The sequence below is a fragment of the Erinaceus europaeus genome, chromosome 22 (genome assembly GCF_950295315.1).
Source record: "Erinaceus europaeus chromosome 22, mEriEur2.1, whole genome shotgun sequence".
In the NCBI taxonomy this organism is placed as follows: domain Eukaryota; kingdom Metazoa; phylum Chordata; class Mammalia; order Eulipotyphla; family Erinaceidae; genus Erinaceus; species Erinaceus europaeus.
In genome coordinates this window covers 1,294,364-1,315,824 of record NC_080183.1, presented here as the reverse complement: position 1 = coordinate 1,315,824, position 21,461 = coordinate 1,294,364, and the positions used below count along the sequence as shown (strand labels likewise).

Sequence of the window (21,461 nt, the reverse complement as noted above, 5' to 3'; positions counted from 1 at the left end):
AGTACATAACTGAATAAAAACAACCTACCACTGAGAGGGCCTGGGAAAGAGCTCACCCAGTGAAGCAGAAACCTTTCTGAACGTGAAGCCCTGGGCTCAAACCTCAGCACCACATGGGACACCATGGACGGAACCGGAGATCCAGGAATGGTGGAGCAGTGCTGTGGTGTCTCCTCTCCCTCTCCCTCTCCATTTCCCTCTCCCTCTCCCCCTCTCTCTCCTTCTCCCTCTCCCTCCCTCTCTCCCCTCTCCCTCCCCTTCCCTCTCTCTCTCTCCCTCTCCTTCTCTCTCTCTCTCTCTCTCCCCCTCTCCTTTCTCTCTCTCTCTCCCTCTCCTTCTCTCTCTCTCTCTCCCTCTCCCTCCCTCTCTCTCTCAAATGAAGAATGAAAGATTGGGCTAGAAGTCCATGGTGGTGGTGGGGTGTCATGAAACACGAGGCAATGGTTTGTTCCTGATGTTACGGAAAAAGTAAACAGACTGGCATTTGTTATTTGTTCACTGCAGGGGCTGGGCAGACAGCATGGTGGTTCTCTAAGACTCTCCTGCCTGAGGCTCTGAGGTCCCAGGTTCAGCCTTCAGCACCACATCAGCCAGAGCTCAGCAGGACTCTGGTGTTTCTCTTCTGTATTTCTATATAGTTCTCTAATTAAAACAAAGAAAGCAAGTCTCCTAGCTGCAGCAGTGAACAGAGTGGTGTGTGGATGGACAGACTCTTTCTTCATCCAGAGTACTTGCAGAAGCATCATGTCAGATCCTGGTCTTTGAGGTTGTTCCTTCACAGGGGTGGAATCCCAGACATCACAGGTTCCTTGGGGGTGAGGGTAGGTGCTTCAACATGCTTTCCATCCCAGCAGCCCCTGGCAACTGTTTGAGGAAGGCCAGGGGCCCCTTCCTGAAAGAAAGCAAACCTCACAACTCTGCACCCCATTTTTGATTTCCGTTGAGGGCCGGAAGATTCTGGAGTCCTTATCCTCTGAGCATTGCCTCACAACACACACACCTCTAAAACCCAGACTTCTGGTGAGATCACCCCCATGTGGCAGAACAGACCAAAGTCCCAGGCATCCCCTGGGGCATGTGGGTGGGGTCAGCCCAGCCAGCTCTGCACGCCACACCCCTGCCTGAGACTCAGCCCCCCCCCCCCATCTCCATGACAGAAGTCTGAGAAGTTACAGGACAGGGGAGGTGGCAGCTGGGCTGATTGTCCCATGTGTTCCCACTCCAAAAGGCCACTTGTTTGATCTCTTTGGTAGGAAAAGGGTTACCACCTCTGAAAATTTTTTATTTGTGTTTATTCTTAATGAAAGAAAGATACACAGAGAGAAAAAGACCAAGGCACTACTCAGCTCAAGTTTAAGGTGGTCCTGGGGATTGAACCTGGGACTTTGGAGTTCAGGCATGAGAGACGTTTTCTAGACCCATTTTGCAGACTCAGTCCCCCACCCTAAAACTTTTTAAATTATTCTATTGAGGGAGTGGGTTAATGGTGCACAGGACAGTCTGACAATGGGTGCACGTCTCAGCTCCCATGGCAGGTGTCTGCAAAGCACTCTCCCCCCAACCCAGGCCCTTTTCCTCCACCTGCACCAGGACCCCAAAGCCCCCCCAGCCCTCCTGCCCTCCTGCCCTCCTGCCCCAGAGTCCTTTGCTTTGGGGCAAACACCAAACCCAGCCCGTTTTGCTTTGTGTTCCCCTTTCTGTTCTTGTTTCTTAAATTCTACCGGCCAGTGAGATCATTGAATATTGACCCTTCCCTTTCTGGCTGACCTCACTTCACTTGATTGCTTCAAGCTCCACCCAAGAAGAGAAGAAAGTGACTTCATCATTCTTAACAGCTGAGTAGTATTCTGTTTATATATGCCACAACCTTCAAGCACTCATCTGTTGTTGGACATCTGGGTTCCTTCTTGTGCTGCAATAAATATAGGTGTACAGAGATCTCTCTGGACAGGTGTGTTTGCTTTCTGAGCATGTGCCCCCCCCCCCCGTCAGCATCAAAAGTCCCTGCAGCTTCCAGCATCTTCCAGCAGCTGAGCATCTGGGAGCACTAGGTCTCAGGAATATCTAAAAGGAATCCAGGAAGGACTAGTGGTGGTGAGGGAGAGCAAGCCTGGGCTAGGCAGCCAGCTCAGCCAGCATGCAAACGCCTTCTCTGCGGGCAGAAAGCAGGACAGGAAGAGGGGCTGATGCCCTCGGTTCCCTTCCAAGTTTCTGTCGTCTCTGTCCTTGTTCTCGCCGCTCAGGAAGCAAACCTGGAATCAATTTTTTAAAAGCCAGAAGTCCCTGGGCTAGCTGTCCACCCTGTTTATGCCTGCAGTGTTAGCAACCTCTGTTTACACCCAAACTCAGACAAAACAGACATGTAGGGGAAACAAACCCTGAGAAGCCCTCACTGTGACAGCCGACAGAAATATCCGCCCCAGAATGCACCAGTCCCCCCTCATAGTCCAAATCTATTTACTGGTGAGAGGGAAAAGCAGCCAGGTGTGACTCTGGCGTGGGCCGTGCCAGGGAATCAAACTCACTCTTGCAAGTCCTGCTTCCTACAGGAGTACCTGGGCCACCTCCCGGGCTTCATCCATTCATTCGAGAAGTTGTTCCAGAGAAATTGAGAAAGGAGGGGGAGGCAGAGAGAGAGAGAGAGAGAGAGAGAGAGAGAGAGAGAGAGATCTGCAGACCTGCTTCACTGCTTGTGAAGCTTTCCCCAAGCAGGTGGGGAGCGGGGCTCAAACCCGGATCCTTACTGGGTTTGCCACTGCCGGGCCCCCCACACTTTATTTCTATCTCAATTTCTCTACTGTCAAATAAAAAAGGAAGAAACAAAAATAAATCATGTAGAATGTAGTTAAAAAACAAAGAAAAGGAAGCGAAGAAATGGAAATCATTCACTAAGCTATGACAGGCAGAAACTAATCGGTGCTGATTAGCCCGTGGGCCCGGGACTTCTAGGGGGTTTGTTTTGATGTTAGTAAAACCTCCGGCTTTCCAAGACTAGAACACGGACTCAGGAGCCAGCCTGCAGGGAGGCTCTGAGGTTCCTGAGCTCAGGGCTTGGATGTCACAGTGGAAGTTCTGCCTTTAGTAGACAGGGGTGTCTCCACGCCCCTCATGAGTTGTCACCTAGCCCCCGCCCTCCCCGTGCCCCAGAGAGCTTCAATCAATTGCCCAAGATACCCTGCTGGGAAAATGACTTGCCGGGAGGGAGTGACGGGTGGGGCTGACTTTGAGCCCAGGTCCCAGGGGACCCTTCTCTAGCACATTCCTCAGACTAAGCCTGAATCCTCCATGCGGCTCACACCCCCTGCCCCCTGCCCCTTGCCCCTGGGGCACCTGGGCCAGATCTGGAGTTGGCCAGTGGGCGGTGGGCGTGGGTTCTGAGAGCTGCACCCGCCCAGCTGCAGGGAGGCGCCCAGGACCGTGACATCACAGGCCAACCCTTGAAAGAGGAGTTGTTCTGCTGCTACTTCACAGGCAGCTCCTGGGAGGGCCGCCCAGCCGGACGGGGGACGCTGGAGGTGGCCTGGGCTCACTCCCGGACAACAAGGTGGGTGCCTGGTGGCAGACAGCTGGCTGGCTGCCTCTTCTCTGCCCCAGAAGGTGGGCAATCCCGTTATAGAGGGCCCGGGCGGTGGTGTCACGGCCGCTGATTCCCAGCCTCGAAAGGGGGTTTCCTCAGGTCCTGAGCCCCATGGAATGTTTGCTTTCTTCCCTAACCCTGGCAAGTGGCAAACAAGGTTCCCTGCAGCAGAAACTGTCCCCTCATTCTGTGAGTCTGCTTCCTGGGGGCAGTGGTGGTGGCCATGTGTTCTGTGGGCGCGATCCAGTGACTTGATTCTACCAACTCTGGGTGATGCCAGCCAAGGGAGCCCTGCAGGCTATGCTGGAGGTTCGACTCTGGAACCTGGTTTTTGCACTGTGCTGGTCCTTAGTGCTGTGTGGCCTGGGCCCAATTACTGGGCCTCTCTGGGTCTGTGTCTGCTGACGGCCGAAAGTGCCCTCTCCTCGGGGTGGTGGGGGTTAAACCAGCCGTGTGTGAGGAGGATTTTGTGAACAGTATTGGCTGTGTGGGGACGCACAGGCACCTGGAGATGGCACCCACTCCCACAGACTCCAGGACGGGACGACGTCTGGGTTCAGAGGGTGGCCTGACACGCAGCCCTGGGGTGGGACCATCCCCTCTCTGACATGATGTTTGTATGTTAACTTATTGGATAGGACAGAGAGAAATTGAGAGAGGAGAGGGAGATAGGAAGAGAGACACCTGCAGCCCTGTGTAGCCACTCATGAAGCTTCCAACAGCAGATGGGGGCCAGGGGCTTGAACCGGGTCCTTAAGTACGGTACATGTGCTCTACAGGCTGCACCACTGCACTGCCCAGCCCTCCTGCTGACATTTTGAAGCAGATGAGCAGTCCCTGTCCTGAGTGTCAGAGGGGCCTGGCTGGTGCGTGCAGATGTGCATGTGAGTCTTGTCTTCCTACCCAGCATTGCAGCTGCTGTCAGAGGCTCTGAGGGTGGGGAGCTGGAGGTGGAGACGGGTGTGCTCCCCGGGCAGGTTAGAATCCGTCTCCCTGAGTCACCGGCAGGCAGGACGCGGCTGCTGCAGCCCTGCCAGCAGGAAGTAGGAGCCTGGGGGCCAACCCTACCTCTTACTTCTGCTGGGAGTTCAAGGGTAAAGCACCCTGGGGGGCTTGGCCACACCCTCTATGGGGGGAGACCTGTGCTATGTGCTTTGGGACCCAGGAGGCCTTGGGGCAACAGTCACCTACTGTGGCCCCAGAAGAATTTGCCTTTTCTTTTTTCTCCCTGTGTGAGGCAGGCACACCAGGTGGGAGTGGGGTGCAGCTGGGAGAAGGGCTTGGGAGCACCGAAATGTTCCCATGCTGGCTCACAGGCAGGACCCTGGCGGCGCACTCTGAATTCTGCCCTGAATTCACAAAACCTCTGCCACCATGTGCTCCAGGGCGGGGGAAACTGAGTCTGGAGAGAGACATATAACCCCAGCAAAGCCATGGCTGAGTCATCTAGAAAATGTCTCATCTCTCTGGGACTCTGTCATTTGCAAACTGGGAGGTTCAGAGGATTGAGCCTGGTGGTGGGAGATAGGATGAATGGATGGATGGAGAAATACAAGCCAGGGTGCTTGGCGGTGGTGCATCTGATTGAGTGCACATATCACAATGTGTAAGGACCCAGGTTCAAGCCCCTGGTCCCCACCTGCAGGGGGGAAGCTTCACAAAAGTTCAAGCAGTGCTGCAGGTGTCTGCGTGTCTCTGTTTCCCTCTATGTCTCCCCCTCCCCTTCTCAATTTCTCTCTGTCTCCAAAATAAATAAATGAATAACATGTTTAAGAAAACATGTCAGCCATTTGATCCGCACAAAAAGCCCACAGAGGCCATTAGTAATTGGCAGAAGCCGGCTGAGAAACCTCCGTGCAAGTCCGCTGCCATGACGCTCTGGGGCAGGCAAAACGGTGGCACTGCCAGGACTATGTGGCTGCCATTGCTCAGGGGAGGAGGGAGAGGCAGGGCTCAGGGATGCCTGGGACCCAGCAGTTGACCCCCCCCATGGCTACCACACACCCCTACACATTTGACCGAACTCACAGGAGACCCAGCACTGTTAGTGCCAGCCCTGTTGTACCCCAGGACTTGGCGTATCAGGGCTGTGTCTGCTCAGGTCCCCCCACTGCAGGAAGTGTTTCGCGTGATGAGAGTGAAAGAGAGTGTGCATGTGCGTGCGTGGGGGGGGGGGGGCTCTGCTCAGTCCCTGTGCACCTAGACCTGCCTTGCAAGCTGGAATCTCCTGAGCTCGATGCTCACGGACGCCTGTGTTGTCTTGCCAGCTGGCAGGTGGAGCATCGTGACTCCATGAGTCAAATGGTCCTCACAGCCTGGGCCTGAACACCCTGGGCCCTGAGGGTGGGGGTGGGGGAGTGGGTGCAGGGGGAGTGAACCAGCTCGCAGGCCTGAGGTCACGGAGACCCCAGGTTCAATCCCAGCCACCACCGTATAGCAGAGTTGAGCGGTGTTCTTGTCTCACTACTGTTACAATAGCTAAATGGATCCTTCGAAAAAGCCCTTGGTCCTCTCTTAACTCTAGGGGCTGAGTGGGAGCGGGGAGTAGACCCTGACCCAAGCTCCCCAGCTCACTGGGCTCCTTGGATAAGTATCTCTGCATCCTGAGCCCCAGGCATCTGCAGCAGGAGCCCAGCAGCACCGGAACCCACGTCTTCTGGGATGTTACACACTGTAGAGGGGGTGCGCAGGGCAGGGAGTGTCACTGCTGTTTATAGCAGGCATCTCCCTGGAGCTCGAGTGTGGTCTGAGGGGAAAGACCGGCCTCTTTCAGACTTCCTTGGGCTTCTGGGCCTCTGCTGGGACGTCTGAATGGGGGGTCTGGGTACCTCTGGACTCGCTAACGCCCCCCTCAGGAACAGCCTCTGTCCACACTGTGAGGGCAAAGTATGGGGGTTGCTGGGGGAGTTGGGTCCATGGCCCAGAGGTCTGGGGCACACTAGCCCCAAGATTTTAGGCTTCACACTTCATCTCTGAGAATATGAGACCTCAGACAGCTCCAGCCATTCAGGGAGGAGGGGCAGGCCCCTACCCTTCTGGGTTCTGCTCAGGCAGGTTGAATAATCCAATTCACATTTGGCAGGTCAGTGGGAGAAATTAGTGATGGTTGTACAAGGCATTACCATGTGCAAAGACCCGGGTTCAAGGTCCCGCTCCCCACCTGCAGGGGGAAGCTTCACGAGTGGTAAATCAGGGCTGCAGGCATTTCTCTCTCGCACACACACCTTCTCTCTCTCCCTCTCCCTCTTCCTCTCCCTCTCCCTCTCCCTCTTCCTCTTCCTCCCTCCCTGTCTCCCCTTCCTTCTTGATTTCTCCCTCCCTCCCTTCCTCCCTCCTCCTCTCTCAATAAATAAATACAAAGGAAACTGACAAGGACATAAGGAGACAAAAGATTCCAAAGTGGCTATTTCCACAGCCTGGCTCTGTCCTAAATAGACCTCATCCTGGGTTGGAGAAGAGGGGCTGCAGACAAAGGTGGGGGGAGCAGTGTGGATGTGGGGGTGGGGGATGCAGGAGGGGGCCGGAGCCCAGGGTGCGAGGCAGGCGGGCCTGGGCTGCTTTTGGGCGCGTGAAGGAATGCGGCCACTGGCATCACTCTGTTCAGGCACCAGAGGGTGCAGGCACCCCAGACTTGCTGCTTTACCACCCAGTGATTGGAAAAAGAAAAAAAAAAAATTCCTTGAGCGGGGAGAGAGCATCATGGTTCTGCAAAGAGACTCTCGTGCCTGAGGCTCTGAAGTCCCAGGTTCAGTCCCCTACTCCACCATAAGCCAGAGCTGAGCAGGGCTCTGGGGAAAGAAAGACAAAGACGAAGACAAAGAAAAAGAAAAAACACCCTTGAGTACATGCTATTCCATCGAGAAAGGACACTAGTCCGTTAGATAATCCAGGACAGAGGCAAAGACATTCTAGAAAAATATCAGTGTCTTCTGAGATTTGCTTCTCTGTGAGGGAAAAGAGAGTGGGAGTGTCTGTGGTGGCAGGGCTCAGACTCTGGACCTCAGGCCTGCAAGTGGGGCCCCACCTGCTGCTCTAGACGGAAGTGATTGGGGCCGGCACAATAGCTCACTTGGGTAGTGCACTGCTGTGTGACTGAGGCTCAAGCCTGGCCCCACCACACTGAAGGAAGCATTGGTGTTATGGTCTCTCTCTCTGTCTCTCTCTCTCTCTGTCTATTTCCCTCCCCCCCCCCGTCTCTATAGAAAAGAAAATTAAAGGGGGAAAAAAAAGGAGGGAGAAAACCAAGAATTATTTGGTTGATGAGACCTGAAAGTGGTTTGGAACGTTGAACACAGAGCAAGCACTAGAAATGACACCAGGTGCTCTGTAATTAAACCAGTATCATCTACTGAAAAGACATTTCTGTTGTAAAATAAGCAAAACCTTAATTTCAAAGTACTACCCCAATCGTCTTTCTTCAGGGCAGCCAAGGCCGTGTCAGAAGTTTCTCCCGAGTCTGTGGGGCCCTGCCTGACTGAGGGCTGAATATTCCACAGGCTGAGTGTGGGCCTGGGAGGCCTGTTCCTCAGAGGCAGTTCTTCCCGAAGCATGAGGAATAAGAAGCTGTCAGAATATGAGCTCTTTGTGGGGTGAGGAAAGAGAGAGAGAGAGAGACAGAGACTGATTGGCAAGGTTTCACTGGCCTGGGCCAAATTCCTGAGAGAGAAAGAGAGAGAGAGAGAGAGAGAGAGAGAGAGAGAGAGAGACGCCAGACAGTGGCGCACCTGGCTGAGCATACACATTACAATGCTCAAGGACACAGGTTCAAGAACCCAGTGCCTTGGGAGTATGGATCCACCTGTCAATGTCCATGTCCAGTGGGAAGCAATTACAGAAGCCAGACCTTTCACCTTCTGTACCCCGTAAAGATCTCTGGTCCACACTCCCAGAGGGATAAAGAACAGGGAAGCTTCTAATTAAGGGGAGGGGACACAGGACTCTGGTGGTGGGAACTGTGTGGGACTGTACCCCTATGCCACAATCTTGTCAATAATTACTAAATCGCTAACAAAAAAATAAAAATGAAAAAGACCCCAGTCCCCACTTGCAAGGGGAAAGCTTTGCAACTGGTGAAGCAGGCCTGCAGGTCTCTCTCTCTCTCTCTCTCCCTCCCTCCCTATCTTCCCCCTTCCTTCTTGATTTCTCTCCATCAAATAAGTAAAATGTTTTTAAGAAAAGGAGAAATGGAGGCCAGGCTGTAATGCCACTTTGTAATGTGGCGCACCTGGTTAAGTGCACACATTACAATACACAAGGCTCTGGGTTCAAGCCCCTGGTCCCCACCTGCAGGGGAAAAGCTTCCTGAGTGGTGAAGCAGGTCTGCAGGTGTCTCTCTGTCTCTCTCCTGCACTATTTCCCCCTCCCCTCACAATTTCTCTCTGTCTCTATTCAAAATAAAAAAAATTAAAAATAAAGATTTAAAAAAAGTTTAAGGAGAAATGGAGGCAGCTGGTAGTCCATCTATAATAGAGCACATATGTTCCCAAGCATAAGGACATGGTTCAAGCCCCCAGTTCCCACCTGTGGGAGAGGGAGGGAGAGGGGTCTGGCCTGTGGCTGAGGGGGTGAGGCAGGGCCAGTGCACAGGACAACCTCCATCCATGGGAGTATGAGTGAGCACAAGGCCGGGCGGCACCCCTGCCGCCTCCATGGCTTGGACACAGGCTCGCCTTGTCTGCCAGCTCCAGCCTGCCTTAGGGTGTCCTAAGAGGGTGCTGAGGAAAAGCACCCCTATGCCCAGAGGTGAGGGGCAGGGGTGGCTCAGGCTCCCTGCAGAGCAAGGGGATAGGCCTGCCTGAGGGATTCTGTGAGGACAGAAGAGGGCATGAGAGAGACTCACCACACACCTCATCTCTGCAGCCCTGGTGCAAGGTGGCACAAGACCCAGGCGAGACGGGACTCAAATGTGGAGAGGCTAGCTGGGAGCAGCTGTGCCTTTTCTCCCGGCCAGGCTGGGACACTTGCTTCAGGGACTTGGACAGATCTGGCAGTCGGGTGTTTCTGCTGATAGGAACTCTTGTCTTTCCAGAACCTTCCATCTGGGTGCTGCTTCCTAGCTGTGGGAAGCCCTCAGAGCCCCGTGGCCATGAGTCCAAATGGGGGTGTCATGGATGCAGCCACCCCACATGCTGCAGATGTCTGTGTCCTTTGAGAGCACGTGGTGGCGCCTCTGTTTATCAGCTGGGGTGTAAACGAGACTCCCCCTGAGCTTGGAAGTTCTCCTCACATAAACAAATGCATAATTCGTCCCCTGTTTGGAGGAAAGGGGAAAAAAAGAATTGGAGAAAACACTTGACTTATCCCAACGCCTTCCTCACAAAAGCAAAAAGCAGCCCACATTCTGCTGAGAAATTGTGGAGGTCATGGCAGAGGTTAAGGGAGGTGGCTGAGTGAGGAGAGGATGAGAGATGAGGAGGAGGTCTGGGGTGGGACCCAGCACCAAGTGGTGGCCTCATCCACCTCTCTCTCTCTCATCCACCTCTCTCTCATCCACCTCTCTCTCTCATCCACCTCTCTCTCTCTCATCCACCTCTCTCTCATCCATCTCTCTCTCTCTCATCCACCTCTCTCTCATCCACCTCTCTCTCTCTCATAAGCAGAGAGAGAGAGATGAGAGGCACCAAGCCAACCTGGTGATCACCTGGCTAGGTAATCCAGTATTTCACCTCCCAAATCCTCACGCACACACAGTTTGGATATACATTTCCCCCAAGTATCTGAAGTATTCTTCTTTATTTTTTTCCTGGTGAACTCTTTGGAACACCACCTATCACATAGTGAACCAGCCTGCTGCTCCTGAACTTTTCTTTTTATTTCATTTTTTTAGAAAGATATATTTAATTGTGGGGGGAGAGATGAGGAGGAGGAGGAGGAGGGAGAGAAGGAAGAGGAGGAAGAGGAGAAGGAGGAGGGGAAGGGGGAGAAGGAGGAGAGAAATAGAGCCTCACTCTGGCACTTAGAATGCCGGAAGGAGGATTCCGGGCTTCATGCTGGAGAGCCCAAGGCTTCAGCTCCAGCACCACCTCCCAGGCTGCCTGTCTTCGCCTGATTTCCCTCTTGTAAACAAGTATCTGGGGACATGAGGTGGGCCAGGCTCCCAGCATCCTGTCAGCACCTCCAGCGCCTTGGCTTCTCACAGATCGAACCAATGTGTGTGTTGGATTTCTGATTCACTTCTAATTAAAAATTAATTCTAATTTCCCTTTTTTAAAAGATTACATTTACTCTTCAAATTTATTTATTTATTACTGAATAAAGACAGAGAAAGGGGCAGCGTAATAACCCCCGGGCAGAAGGGCCGGCCCAGGCAGGTGACCTGCTCAGAGTAGCTGCAGGGGGAAGGCTCTGCCTCTCAGGATCCCCCCACCCATCTACCCACCTGAGTGTTTCCAAGACATTCCAGGCCTGCTGGTGAAGCGTCCGGATGCTGAGAAGCTATGCGTCTCTGATTCAGCCCCGTCAGGAATTCCTGGGAAGGAGGCTTGCCTCCCAGAATGCCCCACTTCTCCCCCAGAGCCTGTGGTCTTCCAGGAAACAGGACCCTATACACCAGGCCTGGGTGGCAGATCCCCTCCTATTGGGTGCCCCGTGCCTGACGTGCATGCCTGAAGCTCCTGGTTGATGGTTCGATCCCCAGTGTTGTATGTATCAGAATGGTATCCTGGTCTTTCTCTCTTTCTCTCTCTCATAGGAAATAGATAAAATACAGCCTTTTTTTTTTTTAATTCGATACAGACACACAGGGTAAACACACTCTGTTCGTGATACAGTGCCACAAACTTCCACTTGTACGAAAGGCAGTTCTCTGTGAAGGACAGTGAGTGCCTCTAATGTGATGGCAGGACAGACAGACAGACAGATAACAGATGGGCGGACAGACAGGCACAGAGAAAGAGAGAGAGAGAACACTGCCATTGAATGAGGGAATGCAGTTGACGAAAGGGAGGCAGATTGGTGGCAAACCTGGTTTAGCGCACAGGTTACAGCAGGACCCAGGTTCAAGCCCCCAGTCCCCACCTGCAGGGAAGAATCTTCACAAGTGGTGAAGTGCCGGGCTAGCCTGAGGGTGTTTCTTCCCGAGCATGTGCTCTCTGGGTTGGAGAGAACTCTGCCGAGCCAACCTAGGCTGCTGCCTACTCAGCGACATGGGAGAGGACCAGGAACTCTCGTGGCTGAGCAGGAACGCAATGTATCCTGCTGGCTTTATTCATCTGCATTTATACTTTCCAGGAAGGAAGTGGTAGGGTGGGAAAAGGAAGTACATAGGATAAGGGGGCAGAGTGGAAAAAGAGCGTGAACCAATGGGGATTAAACCAGGTCAGGTCTCAAACAAAACAATGATTATGTAAATAATCGACAACAGCGTTAAGCAATACAGGGGAGCCTGGCGTGATGGATAGAAGCAGAAGCAGAATTAGTCAAAGGAGAAATGATGACCAACAGTGAAGCAGGTCTGCAGGTGTCTCTCTATCCCTATCTCCCCTCCCCTCTCCATTTTTTTCTGACTCTATCCAAAGTAAATAACTAAAAATAAAATAATTTTAAAAACAAAGAGAGAAGCACCACCCGGGTAGCCTTTGTAGAGAGACAATGGAAATGGAAAAAGGAGAATAGTCCCTCCTGAACAGCTGGGGGGCTCTGAGGTCTCAGGACCCCTAGATTCCAGGCTGGTGACAGCCTGGGCCACATGTTGGCCTCTCCTTTGCTGTGCTCTTATGCCCAAGTCCTACATGGGGAGCCTGCTGTGTGGAGTGGGACCTCGAGACTCCAGACACTCTGGGGAGTCTGAGGAAGGACAACCAAGGGAGGTACACAAAGAGCGGTTCCCATTCTCTCTCTGAGTTTTTTGTTTGTTTGTTTTTATTGCCACCAGGGTTATCACTGGAGCTCTGTGTATGCACAAAATATCCACCACTATGGGCCATTTTTTTCTCTCTCTCTCTCTCTCTTTCTTTCTTTCTTCCTTTCTTTCTTTCTTTCTTTCTTTCTTTCTTTCTTTCTTTCTTTCTTTCTTTCTTTTTTCTTCATTTTATTTGATAGGACACAGAGAAATTGAGAAGGGGTAAAGAAATAGTGAGTGAGGGATAGAGAGAGAGGCACAGCCCTGCTTCACTACTCATGAAGCCCCCCCCCCCATGCAGATGGACACCAGGAGCTTGAAACCAGGTCCCTGAACGTGGTAACATGTATGTTCAATCAGGTTTGCCACTGCCTGGCCCCCTTACTTTATTTTTACCTCAGAGCCAGGAACTTGCATCCACCCAGCACCTCCCGGCAGCCTCGCTGGCACAAGCGAGCTTTTTTCTACACACTGGAGCACAGAGTGGAGAGAAAACCCACAACACTGTTCAGCATGCCTGGAGTCCCTTTGGCACCATCAGAGAGTCTCAAACCCAGGGCCTTGCTCATGGTGAGGCCGATGTGGCCATGGCCCCTTGCATCCTGCGCCATAACACTTTACAGTCACCTGGTCACCGTTTCAGGAGTGCCACAGTGCCTCACTTCTGACCACCTCCGTCCCCCCCACCCTGGCTCCCCCTCTCCCCCTCTCCCCCTCTCCATACTCCTTCAGCTGCTGGGCTCTCAGAGCTAGCAGCTTCTCCCTGCAGACATGGTGTGAAGCGCAAAGACCGACATAGGGATCCCGGTTCGAGCCCCCAGCTCCCCACCTACAGGGGGGTCGCTTCACAGGTGGTGAAGCAGGTCTGCAGGTGTTTATCTTTCTCTCCCCCTCTCTGTCTTCCCTTCCTCTCTCCATTTCTCTCTGTCCTATCCAACAGCAACGACATCAATAACAATAAGAATAACCACAACAATAATAATAATAAAAAAGAGCAACAAAAGGGGAGAGGGAAAGCCTCCAGGAGCAATCGATTCATAGTGAGCCCCAGCAATAACCCTGGGGGCAAAAAAAAAGCCAGGTTCTCGGGGCCAGGCAGTGGCGCACCTGGTTAAGTGCACACACAATGGGTGATCAAGGACCCGGGTTCAAGCCCCTGGTCCCCACCTGCAGGGAAAGCTTCACAAGTGGCGAAGCAGGGTTGCAGGTGTCTCTCTGTCCCTCTCTATCTCTTCCTTCCCTCTCAATTTCTCTGTCTCTATCCAATAATAAATAAGTAAATAAATAATACCTTAAAAAGCCAGGTTCTCCCTCAAACTGCAAGCTCCTGTCCTGACACCCAGGTGCCCAGCTCCCAGCAGGGAGGGGCCACTTCCCGAACTTTCGTAGGTGAAGGAATCACCTCTCCCTTCAAGTGGAGAACAAAACGGACACGTGTCCTCTGGCTCCAGCCCCTCTCACCATCTCTTCCCCTCCAACCTCCAGGGGGGACTGAACTCATGCCCCACTCTGCACCCCGATGATCTCCACCTGGAGGATCCCAATGTTCTTGACTGTGCATGAGGATGGGGTGTCCACCACAGCCTCACCTGGGTAAGTCAGAGATCTCACCATGACTGATAGCTGCGGCGGGTCAGGGGCCGTGTCCACAGTCCACGCAGCAGGCGACATGAAACCACAGACACAGCCACTCAAGGGAGGCAGCCGAGGTTACTGTCACCTGTGGGCTCAGAGCCAGCTGAGCACACTCACGGTCTGGGGGCCACCTGGCCAGGAGATTGTCTCAAGTTGTGCTGGGGTTTGGTCCCTGGAAGGCTGGACTGGGCATCGAGCTCCAGGATTTCTGTAGTTGCAGCAACGGGGGGACCAGGGGGAGGCGGGTGGCCAGAGCCTGGGGCCACAGGAGCTGGCTGGGTATGGTCCTTGCTTGCAGAGAGTAGCCCAGTCCCTCTCAGTTCTGAGAGGGTCCCCGCTGGGAAAGGGAGACTAGGGGTCCAGAATCTGCACAATTCAGATGAGGGGACCCCTTCCCCAGGGCCAGCTGGGTCCTCTACCCATGCAGAGAGAGGCCTAGAATCCCCTCTGGAAGCTCTGATGCAGATTCTGCCCTCAAAGCAAAAGTGACACAGCGTCCCCACCACCTAGGGAGGGAAGCATGGCCCTACATCCTGTCACCTTCATCCAAAGAGAGCTCAGACCTCACCTTTGGCGTGAGGGATAGGAAGAAACTCTGAGGGCAGAAATGCCTTCCTCCCAGATGACAGACACACTGAGAGTCCAGAGAGGCCAAGCTGCTTGCCAAACGCCACACAGCTGGAGAGACACTCCTGCCAAGTGGACATCCCCAAGGTTTGCTTGTCACCCAAGAGGGAATTAAAGAGGAGCCAGTGGCATGGTGAAGTCACCAAGACAGGCAAGAGAACCTGCTCACAGAGGGGCTGCAATCTGGCCTGAGCAGTTTCAGTCAACTCACAGCAATAGCTGTTCTTGTTGTCTGAGTCCTATGCAGTCTTGGGGCTTGGTGTGCCTTGGTCTCAGATGCCAACACAACCCCAGGAGTTGGTTTTGCCACTACCTTTCATTCAGTGGGGTTCAGAAAGAGACTCAGCCACACAGCGCATGAGCGGATGAATGAGCCAGGCTTTGCACCCAGCAGCACTGGTAGGTGTCACAGCCTGGCTATCCCTCTGTCACAGCATCCCAGAAGCCATGGGGGCTTTGCTGTTGGGGATGCTGTGCTGCCTTCTAATGGGACTTGAGGCATGGACAGATGGGCTGTGGTCCCAGGGCTGGGCTCTCCCTGTCCCGTGTGATGTCACTGTACCCTGCTGATAAGTTACTCATCCATGGCTGGGAGAGTCTGGAAGATGCCTAGCACTGGCGGAGGGCCAGTGAGATAAGGGAGGAATGTGCTCTGGACCTCCCTTCTCGGAAGCTTCCAGGAGATGGGGGTGAGGGGAGACACTGGGTAGACTGCACGTGCTGCACTGCACGCTGAGCTGCAGAGCCTCCCAGAAGTGGGAGCGGGGAGAGCCGGAGGCCAAGGGGCTGAGTCTCTGTGAAGTCACAGAAAGGAGCAGAGCTCCACCCCTGACAAAGCTGTTGGCAGAACAGTCAGACGGGTGACCTGATGCCGCTCTCCTGCATCAGTTGTTTGGGTATTCATTCACTCATTTTAGTAGGGGGGGGGGGGAGAAAGAAGGACAGGGAGAGGGAGAGAGAGGGAGGGAGGGTCAGCTCTGGCTTATGATGACATTGGGGATTGAACCTGTGACCCCTAGAGGCTTAGACATGAAAGTCTGGTACACAGACCACAATGCGATCTCCCTGGCCCTGAGTTCAATCCCTGGCAACACATGTACCAGAATGATATCTGGTTCTTTCTTTCTTTCTTTCCTCCTATCTTTCTCATGAATAAATAAAATTTTTTAAAAAGCCAAATAACAAGAAAAACATATTTTTTGCGAACATAAGGCAAGGTTACAATCCAGTAAGAATTCCACTAACGAGTATCAGGAAGTCTGAGATCAGAAAACTTCTACAAGCCTGCTTTGTCCCAGCACTTTGAGCTTTCTTGTATTTAAGTCCTGGGTAACTTTCTGAGAGTCGGAGCAGAGAGAGAATGAGGAAGAGAGAAAGACAGAGGAAGAAAGAGAACGAGAATCAGCACAGCCAGGGACTGAACTCAGGATGTACAGCACATGCAAGCAAGCCCTCGGACTCCCCTTTATGTCGCCACCGTGCAGGCGTGCCCCAGCGATGTCCCAGCCTCCCTCCCGCTCTCTTCCAGCGCTGACATGCTCAACCTCACGGCGCAGGCCCTGCAGCAGGCCGTCAACTCGAGCCTCCCGCAGGCCGGGGCAAGGTGCCCACACATGGAGTGGTGGGGCTGGCTCAACACGGTGCAGGCCCCCTTCCTCTGGATCCTGTTCGTGCTGGCGGCGCTGGAGAACACCCTGGTTCTGGGCGTCTTCCTCCTGCACAAGAGCAGCTGCACGGTGGCTGAGATCTACCTGGGCAACCTGGCGGCCGCCGACCTAGTACTGGTGTGCGGCCTGCCCTTCTGGGCCATCACCATCGCCAACAACTTCGACTGGATCTTCGGGGCCACGCTGTGCCGCATGGTGAACGCCGTGGTGTCCATGAACCTGTACAGTAGCATCTGCTTCCTCACGCTGGTCAGCGCCGACCGCTACCTGGCCCTGGCCAAGACCATGACAGCCGGGCGCCTGCGGGGGGTGCGCTGCGCCAAGTTCTACAGCCTGGTGGTCTGGGGCTGCGCCCTGCTGCTCAGCTCGCCCATGCTGGCCTTCCGCACGCTGACTGGGTACAGCGACGAGGGCCACAACATCACGGCCTGCGTCATCCACTACCCGTCGCCCGCCTGGGAGGTGGCCACCAACGTGCTGCTCAACTCGGTGGGCTTCCTGCTGCCGCTGGGCGTCACGTCCTTCTGCACGGCCGGGATCCTGCGGGCCCTGCGCACCAATGAGATGCAGCGGTTCAAGGAGACGCAGACGGAGCGCAGGGCCACGCTGCTGGTGCTGGGCGTGCTGCTGCTCTTTGTGGCCTGCTGGCTGCCCTTCCAGATCAGCACCTTCCTGGACACGCTGCTGCGCCTGCAGCTGCTGCAGGGCTGTGGGGCCGAGGGGGTGGTGGACGCCTTCACGCAGGTGGCCTCCTACCTGGGCTACAGCAACAGCTGCCTCAACCCACTGCTCTACGTCATTGTGGGCAAGCGCTTCCGCAGAAAGTCCCGGGAGGTGTTCCAGGGCCTGTGCGGGCGCCGCGCCCGGCCGGGGCCTCCCGAGAACTCCCTGGGCACCATGCGTACCTCCATCTCCGTGGAGCACCACGGACACAGGCTGCCGGAGTGGCCCAGGCCCACGGCCGCAGGGAACGAGGGCTGATGGGACACTGAGGACTGTGGCCGGGGGTGTCCCGGGTCTGAATCTGACCCTGGGCCGGGAGGCGGGAGGGAGTTCTGGGCCAACACCAGGCACAATTCCTGTCCCGCCCAGCCGGCACCTGGTGACTGCCTAGACGGTGTGGTGCTGTCCCCTGGGCTGCCAGCCCCTGACCAGCCTGCCCTGTGCAGGAGCAGAGGGACCTCGTGCAGGGGCAGGAGAGACCCAGCTTTTCTCCCCCAGCTTCCCTGTCCCCACAGGACGGCCCAGGGTTCTGGAGCAGCCCTGGCATGGTGGCCAAGGTTCTGCCTGGAGGGACTTTAGTCCACGCAGCTAAGAACCAGGGTGGAGGGGAGATTTCTGAGGTTTCCAGGAAACCTAAGACTCTAAAGGTGGCTGGTGAGAAGGCCACGTTTCTGCCCCAGGAGCAAGGCTCTGGCTATGGACACCCCACCGAGGGCCAGAGGGAAGACGGAGACTGAACACTGTCTGGAGGGAACCTGCAAATCCCTGGCAACCACCAGGAGTCCCAGCCCTGCTGATGGCCAGCTTTGCCTCTGCCTCAGTTCCCCCTCTGCACAAACAGGCGTGGGAGTACTTTGAAACAGGAAGGGTGCTAGGCGTGTCCGTGTGGGCACAGACACAGGGTGGAAGTTAATGTGGAGGCACGGGCTTGGCAGCGGCTCTGCGTGCAAACTAGGGCCGTGGCTACACGGGGGAGGTGCTCTGTCTACAAGCTGTTTGTGCTGTCACTCTAACACAGACACACACACACACACACACACACACACACACACACACACACACACACACACACACACACACACACACACGCTTGTACAGAGAAGCATTAGGAACCCAGGCCAGGCCTTCACTGATTTGTAAACAGGCTGGAATCTGCCCAGGACATCCCAGGGCTCAGCACCTCCCTCCTTGGTGGGCAGAAGCCAGAAGTCACCAGCACCTGCCAGTCAAGTCGCCCTCTCGCCATCAAGGGCACCAGCCACTGGCTTGTGTGCAGGCGACCTAGTGGGGAGCTCCCAAGAGCCTGTGTATATCATTAGCTCCCAGGACCAAGCCTCCTAGGCAGGTTTGGGGAGGAGGGACAGGGTAGGGGGTGGACTGAGCAGCTCACCTGTGTCCCCTGAGGCCCTGGGCCCTTTAAGTGTCGCAGCTGAGCCACCTGCTGGAATTCATGGGCTGTGGGAAAACTCTGGGGACATAACCTTGCAGGAGGAACTGGGGACAGGCACACAGCTGCCCAGGGGCAGAGGGGGCATGGCTCTACTCCTGGGGGAGGGGCGGGCCAACATCCTTGACCAGAGGCTTAGAGAGCAGCGGTCAAGTCCCCTGTCTCACGGGAGAACCCGCTGCAGCTTTTCCTGTACTGCTCAGTACTCCGCCCAGCCCCCCAGCCAGCGTCTGAGATGCAAAGCCTTTAGGTGCATTCAGGATCGAGGTCTTGAAATAGGACACCCCCAGCCCTCACAGAGTGCTCACTCTGGCTCTGGCGGTGAGTTTGCCAACTCTGGCTCTCTGGGGAAAACAGAACTGAAGCACAAGGAGGGTCTGTAAAGCAAAGAGCCTACGAATCCTAACCAATCTTGCTCTGGGTTTGAAACCAAAGGAATCAGAAGGGAAGAAAATACAGCAGTTCTGCCAAAGACTCTCCTGCCTGAGGCTCTGGGGTTCCAAGTTCAATCCCCAGCAACATCAGCCAGAGCTGAGAGGGGTTCTTGGTGAAATAATAGTAATAGTGATAGAGGATGGCATAATGATTCTGCAAAAGACTTTCCTGCCTGAGGCTCTGAGGTCCCAGGTTCAATCCCCCAGAACCACCAGAAGCCAGAGAGGAGCAGGGCTCTGGGTAAAAGTAATAGTAATAATAAATAAGGCTGGGGAGACAGCATAATGGTTCTGCAAAAGACTGTCATACCTGAGACTCTGGGGGTCCCAGGTTCAATCCCTGGCACAACCACCACCACCCATGTCCTGAAAACCAGGTAAACTGAAGATGGAGAGAGGGAGCAGGTGGGATGGAGGCGGAGCTGTTGGTTATTAGGCGAGAGAGAGAGAGAGCGGAGCTAAACCAGGCACAGGTGCCGGGTGCTGGGGTGGGAAGGAGGCAGCTTTGAACTGGAGACCAGGCCGTAGCCCTGGACCCCCAAGGTCATTTGGGGGACACTGCTGTCTGAGGTGCCAGCAGCTGGCGGAAGGGGAGCTGGTCCATGGGTGGTTGACACTGTTTGTCACCACAGAAGACTGTTAAGCTGTAAAGAACAAGTATTGCATGCCCAGGGAGGCTGCCTGTTTGGGAGGGAGAGCACAGGCCTGTTGGCCTTTCCTGTACAGCATAATAAACCCACCAAAGTGTTTTGCACAATTCTCGCGTTTGCTCCCCAACCCCTGTGTTTCATCTGGGCCATTTCCATGGGCAGCTGGAAGGCTGGAGAGGTGGCGGGTGGGTGTGGGGGAACACTTACTCTCCCCCCTTCCTTCGGACTTCTGTGTATCAGCAGGGACTCTCTTAAGCAATTCTGTATTGCTTTGGTTACAGACCCAATGTGTTTATATATATTCACATGTATCAAAATGTATATTTCGAGGCTCAGGAGACAGTATAACGGTCCTGCAAAGGACTCTCCTGCCTGAGGCTTTGAGGTCCCAGGTTCAATCCCCAGCACCACCAAGAGTCAGAGATGATGGAACTCTGTTCTCTATCTCTCTCTCTCTCTCTCTCTGATTAAAATAGATACATAAATACTTTTTTAAAAATGCATCTGCCCATCAGAATTTTTTAAAAAATAACAAGAATGTAGTACTCCCTCCCCCCCAACACACACACAGGGCAGCATCAATAGCTCAGATGCCTGAGGGTCCCAGAGCACCCCAGAATCCTCACTGACACATGCAGCAGAACATGAGTGAGCACTGCCATTGCCTCAGGAGTTCCCTCCAGCATGAGTCTGTCTCTCTCCCTCCGTCTCCTCCTTTCCCTCTGTTTCTCTCTGTGTCTATCCAATAACTGAATCAATAAAACGTTTCTTTAAAAGCAAACATCATCTTTCCACAAGTTCAGTTCCCCTGGGTCCTGAATTTTGTGGCCTGTGTAGACATTCCAAGCATAGGAACCAGCACTGTCATCATCAAGATAAACCCTCAGGGGCTGAGTGGTGGTACACCTAACAGAGTGCACACATTACCATGCACAAGGATCCAGGTTCAAGCCCCCCACCCCTGCCTGCAGGGGGAAAGCTTTAAAATCAGTGAAACAGGGCTGCAAGTGTCTCTCTGACTCTCTCCCTCTCTCTCTCTCTCCCTCTTTCTCTCCCTCTCTGACTCTCTATCCCTCCTGCCTCTTAATTTCTGTCTCTACCCTAAAATTTAAAACATAATAAATTTAGTTATTATTATTTAAATAAATTAAGATATCCCCAGGTGCTGGGCGGTGGCACAGTGGGTTAAGCACATGTGGTGCAAAGTGCAAGGACCGGCCTAAGGATCCGGTTTGAGCCCCCAGCTCCCCACCTGCAGGGGAGTCTCTTCACAGGCGGTGAGGCAGGTCTGCAGGTGTCTGTCTTTCTCTCCCCCTCTCTGTCTTCCCCTCCTCTCTCCATTTCTCTCTGTCCTATTGAACAACAATGACAACAATAACAACAGCAACGATAAACAACAAGGGCAACAAAAGGGAAAAATAGCCTCCAGGAGCAGTGGATTCATAGTGCAGGCACCAAGCCCCAGCGATAACCCTGGAGGTAATAAATAAAGATAAGCCCTCGAAGCATGACTTCCAGCTGTGAGCTACTGGCTCCTAAGAAAAGCTAATTTCATGGCAGCCCCCGTGTTTACTGGACACACACCAATGCTTAAAAAAAAAAAAAAAAGAAAACAGAGAGGCTTTCCAGATGGATCCTCTGAGCCGAAGCTGCGAGAAGTTCAGTCAGTGCTCACATGGCCACTTAGCCTGGGCCTCCACATACCCCGAGACTGGCCTGGACTTGCGTCTGCGTCATCCTCACCACACTGGGCCAGGCTGCTGCAGACTGATTCCCCGGCTGCCTCATCCAGCGGGTGGCCTGTGGGCACCCAGGGCCCTGGAGCTCCCACTGCTTCTCCTCCTCCCTGGGGACAAAGCCCA

The 21,461-nt window shown here is 54.1% G+C and overlaps 1 protein-coding gene across 1 annotated transcript; it reads left to right on the top strand.

Annotated features, from left to right (window-relative positions):
- The first annotated feature begins 3,438 nt into the window (after positions 1-3,438).
- BDKRB2 (bradykinin receptor B2) lies at positions 3,439-19,706 on the top strand. Its single transcript, XM_007529100.3, has 3 exons — positions 3,439-3,544; positions 13,895-14,009; positions 16,207-19,706. Exons 2-3 carry the CDS (start codon positions 13,936-13,938, stop codon positions 17,324-17,326), a joined length of 1,194 nt encoding a protein of 397 aa, XP_007529162.1. The 5' UTR covers positions 3,439-3,544; positions 13,895-13,935; the 3' UTR covers positions 17,327-19,706.
- Positions 19,707-21,461: the final 1,755 nt, after the last annotated feature.